Raw genomic sequence first — 17,376 nt, 5'->3', positions numbered from 1 at the left:
AAATGGTAGATGGTTCCTCTCTCGAGCTGCCAGCTGTTCTAGCATCGATCAATGAGTCTGAATGCGTTTACTTGACTCTCAGTGCCAGAGACCCCCGCCCACCGCCGTCAGAGCGAACAAAGAGAATGCTTTATGCAACGGGCGAGGTGCAGAGGAGGACAGCGTACCGACAACAAACAAAACCAGGCAACGTCGTGTCCGCGCTCTCTTCACGTTCAAAGAAGCACCGCTGCGCTACTGTACGGAGCCAAGCAAACCGAATTTCATCCGCTGTGAAATATTTAGCGCCGCTGCGGCGTTATATCACCATCGGGGTTAATATCAAAGCTCCTCTGATGATTCTCTTTCTAGCGCTGACTCCCTATGACGCAACCTCGCACGTTCTGTACCGTACTCCGCGGGCGCGGAGGAAAGATGGTGCAAGTTTCTGCGAGGATCCCTCCCCTCAGCCCTTCTTGATATAAAAACAAGGTCTCTTTATCTGACTTTTGAGGCCATCGGTGTCAAAGTCATTTTTGTGCTGAGCCACATTGCAGTTTTGGTTGGAGTGCTGTCACTTGTATGAAATAGTCAGCGCTTGCTAGAAAATGACTGCAGCTCCTTCAATTATTTGGCAGGCTTCCTGGCCAGTTTTTGTTCCATTTTGGAGGGACGCTCAGTCCTGGTGTGCTATATTTTCTCCACTATGACTGTCTCCGCTGTGTTCCTAGGTTTATTGATATGCCTGGAAATTGTTTTGTACCCTTGTCCTGACCGATCCATTTGAACAAGGCCCCAGCTCTTACTGAGTCGCACACACATTCATATTCCAGCAGTCAGTTAGTTGCCTGCTTTGCATAAACCAATAATGTAATGGAGAGAAAGCGCTTCCCTGATGAACAGCCTCATGAATAATTGAAAATAATACCTCATCGCAAACTTTTTAACTCACTCCAATTACGCGTCTCGGAATAAAAGGACACACAAAATCATTGTTGCGTCCAAATTTAACAGAGTTGAATTAAATGAATGAAAGCAAATCCGCCTGTTTTTGTCCATCCTGAGCCGTGATTGGTTGTGACCTGGCAACTGCGTGTGGCAAAATGGCCGCCCTCATGAGATGGATAAAAACGAGTGAATTTTGCTTTTTAATTCATATTCCACAAACCCAATATTAATCAGAATGCCGTTTTTTGACAAGTAGAGGTGCCCACAACATATTATTGTAAAAAAAAAAAAAAAATTGGGTTCCCCTTTAATTTTTGATCTTGCAAATGAGTGCCAGTTCTCCATCCACATCTTTGCATAGCATCATTCATTTGTGGCCAAGCGCCTTTGTGAGCGTACTGCGGGACGGTCTGCCGGGACCTAATGGAGGTCATTCCACAGAAGGGGACAGTACATCAGCCGGACATTAATCGGCTGGCTCACCTTCACCATTGTCCCCTGTGGGACGCGCCGGAAAGGATCGGAGGACGGGGGGTGGAAATAGGCGGAGGGGAAAATCAGACGGTGAGCGATTAGGTTAATGAAAGAAGAGAAGGGAGCGAGGGGATGGGAGGAAGGTGGCGCCTAAAGGCAAATAAGTTTAGAGGAGAGACGTGGGATGGAGGCACTGATTGGCAGAGGAGAAATAAGAGCCCAGGAACGCTGTCACAATGTCTGAGAGGATGACTTAAAACCTTCCACTTTAACCAGCCTGCCTGCTTCCTGACGCTTCTATCAAGCGCGGGAAGGTCAATGAAAGCCAGGCGCTATGGCACAAAAAGTCCATTTTACAGCTGTCTGGCTTTAGCGACTGTGATTTAAATGAAAAGCTCCTTTAAAGTGTCTTTTAAAAAGCGCCACAGAAATCTTGGACCTTGGCGCAAGTAGGCGGCGGCGGCGCAGCGAAAAAGTAGGACAAAAGGTGCTCATCGTGATTCACGCTAAGAACGATTGCACGTATGAGCAAAGAACATTTAGTAGAGCAAAAGCAACCATTCATAGATTTTTATCAAAACTAGAGGCGCAAACATTAATCGACAACTAATCGGCTATCAACTGATTTGATCACCGTGAGAAACGATTAATCGTCTGCTTGATTTTTAATTTTCCAAAACCTCGGAATTTCTGCCTCTCTCACATAATGAGAGCTGACATTCTGTATGTTTTAAGCTGACGGTTGACGCACGAGTTGGCTGAATATGGTTTGATAAATTGAGCTACTAATGCATCATTTCACACATGGTGGCCGCCCTTCTTGACAATATGCTAGGCTGGGCTGAGAAAGGACACGTCAGATGCTTTCAATCGTTTTTGTTGGCATGCCAACCTGCTGGCGTGTGTGTTCTGCTGGAGATATTCATCGCCGCGGTGAGGCGCGGATGCGGTAGCGGGGCTCATGTCACGCCTGCCGACATTGTTTTTGGCCGTGAAAAAGTGCTGCATCTCCATGCAACACTTTCAATTAGTTACGGCGCCTGTGTCAGGTTTTTTTCCCAGAGCAATAAAACTTTACTCCTTTAAGTTTGCCTCGCATCGTACATGCATGACTACAGCCGCTACGCAGCGGCACGGCGACTAACGGTCGCCAGCAAATGTATTTTGTTGTCTCGATGACTTATGTTTGGTGTGTTGCCGAGAGTATTTCATTTATGGTTATTTAGTATAGCGGATGAGCGTTGACTTATGTGCTGTATTTCTGTCTGTTGCAGAACCACACACACACACACACACACACACACACACACACACACACACACACACGCACACGCACGCACACACACATGCACACACGCGCCACACACGCACACACACACACATGCACACACGCGCCACACACGCACACACATACCACACACACTTCATACAATAATCACACACACAAGAATCACATTAACACGCCCAAAGATTCACCCATGTACACTAGACACGCCTGCTCTCACACCCTTATTTGCCATTTTTCACATGTCCTGAGTGTTGTTAGTCACCTAAATGTTGAACAGAGGCTGTGATTTACCGAAGTCAAATTCCTTGTTTGGCACGCTCAAACATGGCGAATAAAAAACTCTTGAATCTTGAATCTTACGACCAAGCGTGTGCCTATTACCCTTTTGTCAGTTTGCCTGTATGCCCCTATGAGCCACAGTGCCTGTTACTTCTTTGCCAATAGTTCAGTAAAGCAATCATAACTGAACCACGTCTTCCCTCCTGTGTTCTGACCGACACCCGGGGGCGAAAAGAGCATAACCATCCGAGCCAACCCCCTATACAGTCCTCAGGCTCCCCAACAATAGCGGTAGCAGTTTGCATTCTTTTATTGTTTTTCCTTATTCAGATTTGTTTCAAGACTACAGTTACAGTTAGACTTCACTTTGATGGTTAATGCAGTTATTGCAATTTTGTTGTTTTGTCACAGTGGATTGGTTTATTTACATTTCAAAAACCAGAAGCCATTCATTTACAAAGGTGATTGCACTTTAGTTTACAGATATTAAAATGTGATAGAGAGTTTTTGCATGACTTGAATGACGCAAAATAACATGCTTTTTCTCTCGAATATATTGTTATAATCATTTGTTTCAGATGTAATCATCTTGTGTATAAAAACTTAATTTGGTGTTCAAAAAGTATTTTTTCAAACTTCAGTCTTGAAAAGAGAGGGTCGTCTTATAATCAGGGTCATCTTATATTCGGGCCAATACAGTACAGTCATTCAGTAAACCGGACTGTTAGAATGCCAAATGGATAAACCCAATTTTCATAAACAACCCACCATTTTTAAAAACCAAAACTAACAAATGGGGCTGATTTTTTTTTAGCCGTCTATGTTTTGCCACATTGCATGAAGTCTATTAATCTATACGGGTATCTCTGGTGCCACAAATTACAACTTCCACGCGGGTGGATTCATCCATCCATCCATCCATTTTCTGAACTGCTTAGTCCCCGGGGGTCGCGGGTGTGCTGGAGCCTATCCCAGCCGTCAACGGGCAGTAGGCGGGGGACACCCTGAACCGGTTGCCAGCCAATCGCAGGGCACACAGAGACAAACAACCATTTGCACTCGCACTCACACCTAGGGACAATTTGGAGCGCTCAATCAGCCTACCAAGCATGTTTTTGGGATGTGGGAGGAAACCGGAGTGCCCGGAGAAAACCCACACGGGCCCGGGGAGAACATCCAAACTCCACACAGGGAGGGCCGGAGTTGGAATCGAACCCGCACCCTCCTAACTGTGAGGTGGACGTGCTACCCAGTGCCCCACCGAGCCGCCGCGGGTCGATTCAATAAAGGTGAAATAATGATGTTTAGGGCAGCGCTGTTTTATTGAAGTGCGATATTTTTTTTTCTACGTGAGGCCAATCATTTGGCGAGTGAGCGTAGGTGTCTTACACAGAGAGTTCAGTCTGCAGAAGTGAGGGAGATTATTGATCGGAACGGCAAACAAAACTGGCCAACGTTACCTTTCCTGCTGTTAGGTCTGAATACCATCAGACATTAAACCACACGCTGGAAGGAAGAGGAGGAAAGAACCAGAACAGGTTTACTCGCGAGGAGAACGATAGAGAGCAAACTCAGTTACAATCTCCATCAATTCTGAGTTCTCACTTCACGTGCTCCTCTATTTTAATGTTTTGGTTGCCCTGGTTACAGAGGCGTTGCTACACTAAAGGGAGGGGAGATTGTGTCTGTAGCAACGCTGATTAGCTAAAGAATGTAGTGTGGTGTAAATTAGCACTTCATTGTCGGCCCGTGACCCCCGCAGGGTTTGTCCAGCTGTTCTTCTCCCATTGTTGACTGCCTCGTCCGCAAGTGAGATCAGATAACTTGAATTGCCGCTTTCCTGTGGAACAATGCAACTAAACCTTTGCTAGACTACTTAGTAAATTAACTCACAATGATAATAAGTAACTTGTCCTAAACACTTAAACAAACATTGAGTAAAAATGGGATAACTTGCATGCAACTACTTTAAACAAAGAAAACCAGTTCTGACCACCAACAATCTATGAACCAAACCTACAGTACAAGACCGAAGTTCTTGAACCAAATACGAACACTTCGCCTATGCAAATAAGCTCTGCTCATTGTTGGTGAAGGCCTCTTACTGGAACAAAACACACACATAACAAAAGGACATATGGCTGGCAGGGATCAGAAAAGACATCCCTGACACAAAGAGGAAAAACCTAGACAAAAGGAAAGTCATAAGATGTAAAGAGAAGGCCGCCAGGTGTGGCAGGCCATCGCTTTACGTAAATTATCCCAACACCTGCTCAACAGTGAATCTAAAAAAATATTATTAAAAAAAAATAAAAATGATTTTGCAGGACTTTAAAAGAGTTTAAAAAAGAGAGTAAAAATACATGTCTTACTCTTGTAGTTCAGAATTTGTGTTTCTGAACTGTGTCCCACTACGTATTTTTGAAAAAGGTCAATATTTTGTGCTCTAATACTCGTGGCCTGGATTGCACTTTTTGTTGACCTGTGCTGTCAACACAATAGAGCAATTTCTGGTGCTGCAGGTGTCCAATTATTCATCGAATCTGCTTGGTAGGTGCGCTGACCTCCCCCACGGTCATGGATTGCAAAGATAACGAAAAAAAATCCTTTTGATCATTTCTTTACCGGTGTCACTCACATCGTGATTGGCTTGTCCACATCAGACATGCTGTTGATGTGAATTGAACACGGCTGACATGAAGCGGCCTTCTCGTCGCAGCTTCGAGCGCCACCTCCACGCACTTTATTTTCCGTTTTCTGACAACTGCTGAGACATTAGCCGTTTCCTTGACAATGTGATTTTTGAATGCTATGATGCGTCTGCCATCCTCTGGGTGGGAAGGGTCAGGTCAGGCCAGGTTGGCAACGTGATGCGAATTTATAAGTGGCCATTGTAAAGTATAGAGCGGCAGTTTTACATGAAAAAAATTAACATCTACAGCAAAACCACTCATTTCGAGCCTTGGGTGACAATGATTTTACCTCTGTGCTTACACATGAAAGGTTTGAGCCTGAAGATATTTATTTTTGAAATATGAGACTATGGCGTGCGCATACGGAGGACTCTTAACATAATAATGGCTGCCCGAGGGTCTGAAATAATTGATTTTACCCATGCAAGCAACAAGAACACCAGATTCCTTTAAGAAAAAATAGTCCATCTCGTGCCAATTATTCACATCGACCGGATGCACAATGATGAGAGAAAGATGCTTCTTTGGGGACTTTGAAGCCAGGCGAGTCTACTTTGGTGTGAATGAAGGAGACGGGAGAGGTAGCGGAGGGTCAACAAACATACAGACGCCCCCCACCCCCCTCCCCCCCGCTGAGAGGAACCACGCTGGCAACGCCGCATTGTTTGACGAGGAAGAGACAGGAGCTTATCATTATTGCCCTTGAAGACCTAGTTGCAAGGATCAATCTGTTACGTGGTGGGGCGTGTTCATATTTCACCCGGATGACAATAAAAGGTAATTAGCGTCAGGCCATACCCATTGGTCTCGCTTGTCTTCTAAATGATAGCATCTATTCCGTCTGGTGTTGGAAGCTGCAATGTTATTTTAAGACCAAAGGAGAAGCCGCCCTCCAAAAGTGAACGGAGAAGTGCGCTAGCATCGATCCGCCCAGCTGTATCCGAGATGCTATTATGAAAAGAAATTACATTGGGAGGAGAAAGTATTGAGTGTGAGGTTAACCTGGGCGATATTGCCTTAAAATTCAATCTCCAATTTTGTTTTTGCACAAAAATACGATTTCCGAATTGAAATAAATTTCCAAATCACGTTTGAGCAAATGACCTTGACATTATTTAAGTTTTGCTTTTCATTTCTCTAGGGATTTACTTTATTTCTCCTGATTTTTCATTCTAAGTCATCAGCAATAGAAGATGGATAGCCTACACTAAAAACACCAGTTTTCGATCCAAAAGCGGAGAAAGCAGAGCCGTGACTAACAAATATTTTTTGTGCTTTTGTGAGCTCTCAAACGCTAAAATAATATGCAGGGAACGCTAATCAATCAACATCAATTCATCGCCCTAAAAAAATTGGACCTGCACTGTAAATCTAGTCTCATCTGACCCGGCCGCCTCAAGATGGAGGGCACTGTAGCCACCTCCAACCCTCTCACTGGGCGTGATGACACGTGACCTTTGGATCTTGTCATCATCGCCCAGGCCTTTTCGCGCAGAAAAAAAAATCCCTTGCATCGACACGTACGACCTTTTTCATCATCCCCCTCATCTCACCGTCCACGATGAGCCCGGAATGACAATTAGATTGGGTAAGGGCGACCCAAAATGAGTGGAAATCAATAGAGCTGTCGAGCATCGTAATTATTTTTGCTAGCACGTTTTTAGGGTGATCAAATTGATGTACATGAATTCGATATGCATTTTTTTATTTACTGTGTTTACATCGTTAAATGAAGTTAACAGCTCAGTGTAATAAAAGTAGTTTGTACTTACCAGAAATGTGATTGGTCCATTTATCCTGCACACACACTGGCACATATCAAAATTTTCTCTCAAAATTTCTCCTTAGTTTGATTCCAATCCGTGTGTGATTCAATTTGTGATTTTTTTTTTTTTTGACGCTCCATATTGTGTCTGTTGAGAGCAAAATGAAAATTAGAAGACATACAGCAGGTTGTTTTACTTTCAATACGCGTCCCTATCAGCAGGAGAAGAGAACATTATTGTCATAGTAAACAAATCACTTTATCTGAATTAGCTCTGCGAACAATGGTCGAGCTGCCGGTGGGGGGGGGAAAGAAAAAACAATTCAGAGGTGCGAACGTGCCGCGGATGCACAATGGATCCCATTGTCTTCATTCAGGTGATTTGCAAATTAATTTCCAGCACACTTTTGTGACGGGATCGTTTCATTAGAAGAAATGACAAAGGTGAGTGTGTACTGCAATGACCTGAGGTCGAAAGGGAATGACATCAGATTATTTTCTTTTCGGTACAAACAACCTCCAAAGTACAACGTGCCTGAAATGATCTGGTGGAAAAAAGCCCTCAAGGGTAAAACGATTGTCCTCATGCAAGAGGTCGGCAAATCTCAAGAGACTTAGTGAGCGACAAATTGTCAAAATTCAGGCCCCGAAGCCAGTAAGATTTAGCATCAAGAAATTTAGTCGGCATATCAATGATGACTATCCTTCATTAGTTTATTTCAGCTTACGCGGGTGTAGCAGCCCTAATCAAGTGACATTACGACATAAATACCTAATTTAAAAGTGTTTGACACTCAAAGGTGGTTCATAACTTATGTTCTTGCCTTGAGATGAAAAATTTGAAAAGTGCTGACTAAATCAAACAGTATGAAGCTGAAATAATAAAACAAAACAAGTGTATTAATTGTCTCCATTATTGTGTGCTTTCATCGGGAAAAAACATCCCCTGATTAATTATTTCCGCGGCCCTCAACATATTTTTTATGCCTCTGTAATTTTATATAGCCTTCAAAAAGTAACCTGGCACTAACTCAACTTTATAGGACACCGTCTAACAATATAATCAGCGCTGTGGAATCAGACAGAAATTAGCCATGATTTACAAAGTGCAGATTGATGGCCTGCAGCAGCACTGAGGCACAAAGTGCAGAGAAGAGTCCAGTCTGGCTCTCGTGAGTGTGCGAAGCCTCCCAGTGGCCACAACTCAAGCGGCTCTTTCTTGTCCTTATCACATGATGCACATGTCTCAGCTGGGCACCAGCGGGCTCAGGACCTGCGATGGGGAGCGCTCGCTATGCGTGGCGGCACCCGCTTACGAGCGCCTGCTTCCGGAGGGCGTGCGCATAAATTATGTCGGCGCAGCTCAGATGGCGCTGGAGATTCATTGGCGCTGCGACTGTGAGGGCATGTGTCAAAACCGTGACAGGGGGGATTTTTTTTTTTTTTTTTTTTAAAGTTGCCTGTACTGCTCTACAAAAAATTACTCCGAACCAGTAGGTGGCAATGTCATTTGCAATTAAGTTTGCTAATCTGGCCATTATACCCAATTATCATGTGGGGAATTCCCTCAAAGGAGTTGATTAAAAACCAAGCAAAGGAATTCTAAAATCCCCCAAATGGTTGCTACTTCCTGTTTAGTTTCACAACAAAGCCCAGGCTAATCTTACCTCCACCCCACCATACAACAATGTTGACCAAAGGATTTTGCATTTTCCCCGGTGATGTCATTCAATCACATTAGCCAAACAGTCCCATTAACCGCAGCCTGCAGGTGTTGATAGCTCCCAGACAGGCCCTATTTATTTCATTCCATTGATCAAGCGTCGAGCGGCGCTAATGCAACATGTCACGTTTTGCCTGAATGACTTTGACAAAGCTGGCAGAACTGAAGTGATGCCGTTTGACGGATGCCGACAAGCACCCCCCCCACACACACACACACTATCCGCCGGCACCGCCCCTCATTGCAGAAGCATTAGCAGCCCATTAGCATTCTGTGACATTTCCCCATCCATCCGGAGGGGGAAAAAAAAGAAGCACCGGTGGCCCCCTGTAAACACAGCGCTGCGGCAAAGAGAAAAGAGAATAAGAGCGTAATGTAAAATGGCATTGTTCAGCTGGTCAGACACCAGGTGTGCATTCTAATGCAGAGCCTGAGGTCAAGCTTGCCACGGCTGAAACAGAGGACGAAGGGCTTTGGAGAAGGGGACGATAAGAGGGCGGACAAATGGGGCCGGGAGCCGTGTGATTCAGAGCGCCGGGGACTTTTAAAAGGCCACAAGCTACTAAAGGTTATCAGACGCGGCAACAATCTGAATTTTTTATGGGGGTGGGTTGGGATGGTGGTGAGGGAGGGCACCTTATTATCCACACATAAAGGAGGTGGGTCACGCGTGATAAAACGAGAGCGTACAAAAGGCCACACTAGCAAAGTTTACGGGAGCACTGTGAAATCTCTTTAAGCGGCGACAATGTTTGCATTTTGCACGCAGCGCCTTTTTTCTCTCCACTTTGATAAATGCGCTCCACTTTACTTGCAGCTATTGCTATATAATGGAACAAATGCAGTAATGTGGCATTTACGCTTCTTTTGCGAACAAAAGATCAAGACAAGAGGATTACATCCTTTGTGAAGGGCAGAATGTATGTATTAATTCCCAGCATGCACCCCGCGGACAGAAAAATAGGCCCGCTAAGCATTCTTTACTTACTGTATTTGTGAACCTCAATCGTTAATTTTTTTGCAACTACACTATTTTACAATGATACTAGTTGGAGAGGTCAATAGTTCTGGGACTCTGCATAAAGGGTTGAGAACCATTGGATAAATTATAAAGTGGGTTTGTGGATGGTGAGGTGATATTCAATTTTGGCTCGCAATATTAACACTGTAAATTTGAATTAATATGCAACAGCAGCTTTGTACGAACGTGAGCACATTAAGTGACGTGAGTGACTGGAAACTGGCACCAGCGCACACTCCAAGTCGCCTCAAGAGTTGCCTGAGGCTAACTGGATCAATGTTGACAAATGCAGCATCTCACAAAACAATAACTAGCTTGAGTTGTTTCCTCAGGGCTAGGGGACTGAACTAAAAATTGAAGTGCTACACATTCCTCAATGACAAAAAAAGGTAACAACGCACCTTGTGGAAGTTCTGGTAGGAAGTAGCCTCGGGAATGAAGACACCTTGGGGTTGAGAAAAGGGCCCATTAGGTCTGCAGCAAGGTCCCAGAAATTTTCATTTGTGCTTGTCATATTTTTAATAAATATTTTGTTTTCTGTTGGCCACAGTAAGCCAAAGCCACGGCAGTGAACCATAGGAGGTGATTTATTCAAGGTAGGCCGCCGCTGGGTTGTTGATGCAAATGTAGAATACATTCTCAATATTTGATATTTATGTATAAGCATGAGCAGTTATGATATAATGCATGCGTAATTAGTGAGCATGAGAAGTGAGCGTAAACAAGCACTCGCTCAAGCGTGTGAGAAACGCAACTGGCGCCCCCCCGAGAGCCAGATGCTGCTACGATTGATATCACCTGCGTGTCTACTGCAAGATTCGATCATCACGCTGGGATGGGGCTCGTTAATATTTACGAGGGCGGCGGAAGCGGTGCGAGTAAACCGGGTTCGGGTTGAGGTTATGACAGACGTCATCATCCATCATCACCAATGAGTACTACCTCCTTCCTCCTCCACAACCCATGCTAAAATAATCCAGCACCCGCAGTGCAAACCCCCCCCAACTCATTTTAGCATAATGTTAAAATACTTGCTGACGGCTTGAGTCGGACTTAAAGGGGGAGTTTGCCGCGCTAACTGTTAGCAAGGGTTGAAGGTAGCCTCAGTTCACTATTTCCTCCCCCACTTGAGTCTTTGACCCAAAAAATGGCCCTCATTCGCAAACATGGCAATTGATAATAAAATGTGATTGTGAAAGTGCGTAGCCATGATAAAAAGTCACAGAGAATGAAGTCAACTAAATCTTCTCACCTGCCTTGGGTCCCTTTTTGTTTTCTGTTTTGAGCAATTGATTGCAATGCACCTTTGTCAGCTGCGCCTTCTTGCTCAGATTTTTTTTTTCCCACAGGTGCAGTTCCTATAATTCAAATTAGACGAAGAAACACTGGAAATATTTTTTTTTCACTTATTTCATTTTTGTACTACTGTCAGATTTTTATAAAATGTGACAGTGTCAAGTGTTTTTTTTTTTTTTTGAAAACCCATGAAAATTTAATCAAGGACAAACAACTTTACCAGCTCCAACAAATGCATCCCACATAGCATATCAAACATTTGTTTTCTTTATTTTCTTTCATTAGTTGCAGGTATGGCACTAAAAAGGGTGATGAGTTCAAAGGAACGCGGTGGAAAATAAGCCCTATCGTATAAATACTGAGCAAAAAACAGAGAAGAATGATAATTGGATATTACAGTGTGTTGGCACTGAAACAAGATGAATAGGAAGAAGCACAACTGAGACACACCAAATTTATTTGATATATCCCGCATGGCCAAGAGCATCCTTGCGTTGAAGGCTTTTCTGCAAAAAACAAAAACAAAACAACCACCAAGAAACAAATAAATAAATCACAGTGATGGCTAATTCTGTCGAATGCAACACTCGAGCGTGGGTGATAATTGTTGAATACCAGATGCAATTATAGCACACGAGTGGATAGTTACACTGAGAGGCTGGGCGGGAAAAAAAAGTAGCATAATGAATGGCACAGCATGGCTCAGCCCTTTTTGAGGTTGATAAGGAAACGAGGGAAATGTTGGCACTGTTCCCTTTTCGAGTCCCTCGCTCAGAATGAAATGCTAAGAATCGGGCTAATATCTCTTTTTTCCTCCTCAAAGCGGATTAGGCTATTCAATATAAAGATTTGACCCATTTATGACGTTTAATGGCGGCCATCTTGACACAAGCTTCACGGACTTTCCATCTAATTAGCATTTGTATAATTTAAATATACTTACTTAGATTTACTACTACTTTTTATCGACACCATGTCCTCTCTAAAAACAATCAGGTCAAAAATAACCAAATCTGGGCTAAAAAGGGACCGCCCCAACTTTTTTATTTATTTAAACCAAACCCTAAAATGTCTTTTTTCAGCCAATATTGGATTATTTTTGACGCAACTGTTTTTAGAGTGTACTGCGAGTGGAGGAATGTCGTCAAACTTTGATGACTTTTAGGCCTCGCCATCAATCAAGTCCCCTGGAAAGTTAGAAAGAACAAAAATAGCCCTTGGCAAATTTCACCAATCGACCGGAAATTCGATGGACGTCTGTCAAGACAGGATGCGCAAAAAAGTCCAGAACCACATTGGAAGGGAAGCAGCCATCTTGGCCCAATTCCAGAGCTCATATTTTAACAAAGTCGCTCTTGGAAGCAGGAATGATGCTAAATTCAGACATTTTTGAAGTGCGGCCCTTTCTAGGGGAAGCTTTAATTTGACTTTTGGATTTAGTTTGCCTCCAAAACTTGATATCATAATGATAGCATAAGGACCAAGTAGCTCTCCTAACAAAATTATGATTATTAATTCATCAAAGCCCAAACTCTGAGAGAATGTTAAATGGCACGGCGTCCTTATTCGTTCCCTTCACCGTCAATAGCCCTAATATTTAATTAACTCGTCCAAATTATCTCGCGCTGAGGAAACGAGCGAAGCGTGCCGAACGAAGCGCCTTCGCGAGGAAAGCACTATTCCTGTCTGCAGGAGCGCATCCCTCCGCCCACCAACCAGATAGCAACCGTGCAACACAAAATCAATTTTCTGCAGAGCTACAAGAAGAAAAAAAAGAAAAAAGCAATTTCCACTTTATATCGCGACCGGTGCACGCACCTGACCCCAAGAGCTCATCGACAACATTCAGCGTTGGTGTGGATTCTAAAGACGCATTATGAAGCGTCTTGTTTTTTTTGTTTTTTTGCTGTCATCCGGTCGTTGTTTTGTAAGCCGAGCAGCACGTAGTGGATGAAATGCCGCGGGCTCAGGCGAAACACTGTACCGCTCTCCCTGGTTGAGGAGGGAAGAAAAATGTGAGCATTTGACATAAATGGCAAAACCCAAGCGATGTCGAAACTACCACTTGAGTCGATGAGCATTTCACAAACATGGACTTGTATTCCAACAATAAGCTTTTGGCAGTACGTTTAAAAGATTTCAAATTATGAACATGAATACCATCACTGTGACTAAATAACAACAGAAGGATGCCCATCATTCTGCTCTGTTTTGCTCAGGATATTTATCATCATATCAGGTTCTTGCTGCGCAATGACTCAGCAAATTCGAGCTTCTGCTGGGTTACATTTGCTCAACACACATACAATCGGCCACCTTGAAAGCCATTCAGTGAGAATTTACTGGACACAATTTGGAGTTGCAGATCGCCATGACAAACCTGGGGAAAAAAAAGATGGCGTCAGGAAACGAAATACAGGGAGGGGTCCTCGGCTTACAATGATCCGTCGCACTTTTTGAGGTTACAAAAGGGGCACAAATTTGACCTAGTTACCTTTATACTTACTATTTTTTTAATTGTTGGACATTTGGCACCTAAAAGTGTTTTTAATAAAAGTATTAAGCATTGGGTTACTAGCACTTGTTGGTAAAAAATTTAAGATAGGGAGCCGCCATTGTCAACCGAGGACCCGCGATGCCAAATAAAACTAGCTTAGGCCTAGGCTGAATGAACCATTTTCTAAACTTAAAAAAAACTTGTAGCATGAACTCCTAATAAATGCAGATTTGTGCGGAGAAATATTAAAAAAATAAAATAAAAATGTTGTGCTTCCCTGATCCCAACATAAAACACTGATCATAAACCTCTACCATAGAGATTCTTTAACATTTACAAGTTATACAACGTACAGGATCGGCATCATTTGTAACGCTTCCATCCGCTTGGAAATGCAAGAGACACGAAAGAGAAGGGGGGGAAAAAAAACAAGACAAGTCCTCAAAGCATTTGTCATAAACAACGATGAACAGAAAATTTGTCATTTTCTTTGTTGTTGTTTTTTTGTTTGGATTTTTTGTTGTTTTTACAATACATTTCTTAAACACCCCCCCGCTGGTTAAGGTTATGGTCTCAGGTAGATCGTCCACAGTCAAATTTTCACAGTTTCTGTAAAAGCGGAGAAACATTCTCGCTTGAGTAATAAAATATCATGACTATTATCAACATTATTATCATTATTCAGATTTTTTTCGTGTTCTGGTAGCCTTGTCGTAGAAATGGCGGCGGAGAGGAGCAGTTCGCTCAAAGTCCCTCTGATTTTGGATTATTTATTTTTTTAAAAAAGGCTACCTCAGTTGGGTAGTCAATCCAAGGACTGTCTTTATCCGTCGAAAAAATATCCAGCGCCTGCATTTTCTTGTTTAGTTCCCAAGCCTGCGGTCTAGCAAATGGTTCTTAGCCTACAAGACCTGATACCCCGTCAGCACTTGTGTGGGGATGGGAGAAGAGGAGGGGGGGGGGGCAAAAAAGAGACGCGTGTAGAAAATAGCCCATCAGACGAAGAGTGGACATGTGTGTTCGATGTTGCGCGACAGCCGGGCTCGAGATTCCGCGTTGTAATCTTGAAGGCACTTTGTTTCATGGCAGAAAGAAAAGTGGCTTCTTCTTCGTCTCCGGCGGACCAACTCGACTCTGTCAGGCCTCGCTCATCGGACCGTCGTCCCGTAATCAATCATGTCCTGGACTTGTCGACCTTTTGCTTTTTGTTGTTTTTTTGTCTTCACCCGCCGCCCTGTACTCTAGCTGTCTATTTGCCGATTTTCCTTTTTGTTCTGCCATTGTACCATCGGTTGGCCACTTGAACATATGGGCACAGTGTAAAAAGTACATAGGCAGCCATGGGGGGGAATCTTAAAGTGGACAGAACAAAACGTTGACAGAGGTCTTGATTTTCTTCAGAAGAGCACCAAGCAGCTAAAAGAACAAAAAGGAGGCCGGTGGGGAAAGAAAAAAAAAAAAATCAAGCGATTGGCATCTGGTGCGAGGAAAATGAAGATAAAGATACACAGAGAAAGGTCTGATTCAATTTCCCCCCTTCAAAATGTCAGCAGCATTTATATTCTGCCACCTTGCAAAGATATATATATATATATATTTTTCTTTTTTTTCCGTATAACTTCATAAAATTGTTTTTGTGCTTTACAAACCGCCCCTCTTTCGATGCACCGCCAAAGTTTACCCTTTGTGCTCGTCAAGAGAGTCCCGCACCGAGGAGCGCTGCACTGTCAATTTTTTTTTGTCTTCAAAAAATTAGCACATCTCTATTATTACTTTTCTTCAGATTTTTTTTCTTAATTCACAGTTTGATGTCTTCATTTCTGTCCCTATGCGGTCCACCTGGTTGGATGGGGAGGGGGGGACCGTCGCCGCTTTCGTGATGCGTGAATCTTTGGTGACGGGATGCCGAGGGTACAGCTCACAGACGGCGGGTCAGAAGGTCGACCTCTGAGACGACGGCCGGAGGGGTCACCTCTGGGCTCCCAAGAGGGTCATCGCCACGGTGGCGCACAGCAGCCATATATGCAGGGATGTAGACTGAGCAACAGCACTGAGGTCTGTAAGGGGGTAAAAAATTCCGTCATGGTTTATCAACAGATGAATTTGGAACTTTACATGTTCCAAGAAAATCCAAGAAGCCGTTTTATTGGGTTGACAACCTGCAAGCGAAACCAAACCCCTTGAATGGACTTTTGCATTTGCCGCACAGGTGGCATTGATCTTGCGATGATCCCCTTCAGGCAAGATGAACCCCCCGCCCCGCCAGGTCGCCCCGACCTATTCTCCATTAACAGCATCAGCCGCAAGTCACGTTCCGTCAGAGCGCATTAGCCATTCCACTAACGTTCTTCTCCTTTACCTCACGTCGAGTCATGTAAGATTCATCACGCCAGATTGAATTTTATAATTCATGGTGTCGTCGCCCTGCGTCCCGAGGGCTGACGACCGCTCACCGCGGCCCCGGAGTGAATTTATAAAAAAATACCTTCAATAATGATAGATCATAAAATAAATACGCCGCGTCGACTCGAAATTGCAAACTGATTACTCCCACAATGATGAAACGAGACGAGTAGCCTCATTTTTCCATGAATTGTTAAACGGGCCATGTGAGGGGTTGAGATGTTTCTGGAGAGAAAGCTCCTCGTAGCAGAAGGAAGCAAGATTCAATCAAACCAACGGCATCACTTCTGCCTGCCCCAGATTACCTCTTCAATTTCAGACCATTTTCTGTGCCCTACTTCTTTTTTTTTTTTCTTTCTAGTCCATTTGTTCATATTGTCCCCCCGCTCTGCTTTCGCGGCCGTCCTTTATATGATTACAACACTGTTGCTACAGCAACCGGCTAATTTTTCTCCCAACTTCGATGCCAGACGAAGGCTGACAAATGTTTGAGACACTTGGAGATGTTTTGGTATTTTTACGGAGGGTCGGTTGGCGCAACTCACTGGGCGGGGGGTCTCGACACTCCCCTTCCTCCAACGTGACATCATCGATGGCGATGTCGCCCTCGATGCCTGGTCCTCGGATTCCCTCGAGTACCACCTGGAAAAATTCAAGTGTGGAACTGAAATGTAACGTGGTGAGTGTCAACAAACTTCTTGAGTCATACAGGGAGGAGCTAAGTGTAGCCTGGGTAGTTAGCGCAAGTGTGATAGCCTTTAATGATTTGTTCTGTCACTTATTTTTTAAATCAACTGAGGTGTGTAAAAGGTATTTAATAAAATGGCAGAAAAAGTTCTTACTTGAAATGATGCTGTCGGATGGACGCTGACTTTGGCCTGCTTCCAGCGCTCCCCTTGGTTACCGCTTAGCGACCACACTGGCCCATCTGAGCTGGTCAGGCCTTTTTGCTTCAATAAGGCGTTTAGCGTCCCTGGTGGGGGTAAGGGGGGAAGTGTTCTTATAAATCA

The 17,376-nt window shown here is 43.9% G+C and overlaps 1 protein-coding gene and 1 long non-coding RNA gene across 7 annotated transcripts in view; one reads left to right on the top strand and one right to left on the bottom strand.

Moving 5' to 3' along the window:
• The window catches only part of LOC119118353, a 439,862-nt gene that overhangs the window by 300,433 nt on the left and 122,053 nt on the right, over positions 1-17,376 (top strand). The window lies entirely within an intron of this gene.
• LOC119118319 (MAM domain-containing glycosylphosphatidylinositol anchor protein 2-like) overlaps positions 11,716-17,376 on the bottom strand; it is a 77,663-nt gene continuing 72,002 nt past the window's right edge. For 5 of the 6 annotated variants that reach the window (XM_037245245.1, XM_037245249.1, XM_037245248.1 and 2 more), the window contains 3 exons: positions 17,209-17,339; positions 16,912-17,008; positions 11,716-16,020 (listed from right to left, as the gene is read on the bottom strand). In XM_037245245.1, the coding sequence (XP_037101140.1) occupies positions 15,932-16,020; positions 16,912-17,008; positions 17,209-17,339 (317 nt within the window). In that variant the 3' untranslated portion in view covers positions 11,716-15,931. Of the gene's footprint in view, positions 16,021-16,911; positions 17,009-17,208; positions 17,340-17,376 lie in introns of those variants that run through there. The other variant, XM_037245251.1, reaches the window with a different exon arrangement.

The sequence above is a fragment of the Syngnathus acus genome, chromosome 24, assembly GCF_901709675.1.
Source record: "Syngnathus acus chromosome 24, fSynAcu1.2, whole genome shotgun sequence".
In the NCBI taxonomy this organism is placed as follows: domain Eukaryota; kingdom Metazoa; phylum Chordata; class Actinopteri; order Syngnathiformes; family Syngnathidae; genus Syngnathus; species Syngnathus acus.
This window is presented reverse-complemented; position numbering and strand designations above follow the sequence as displayed.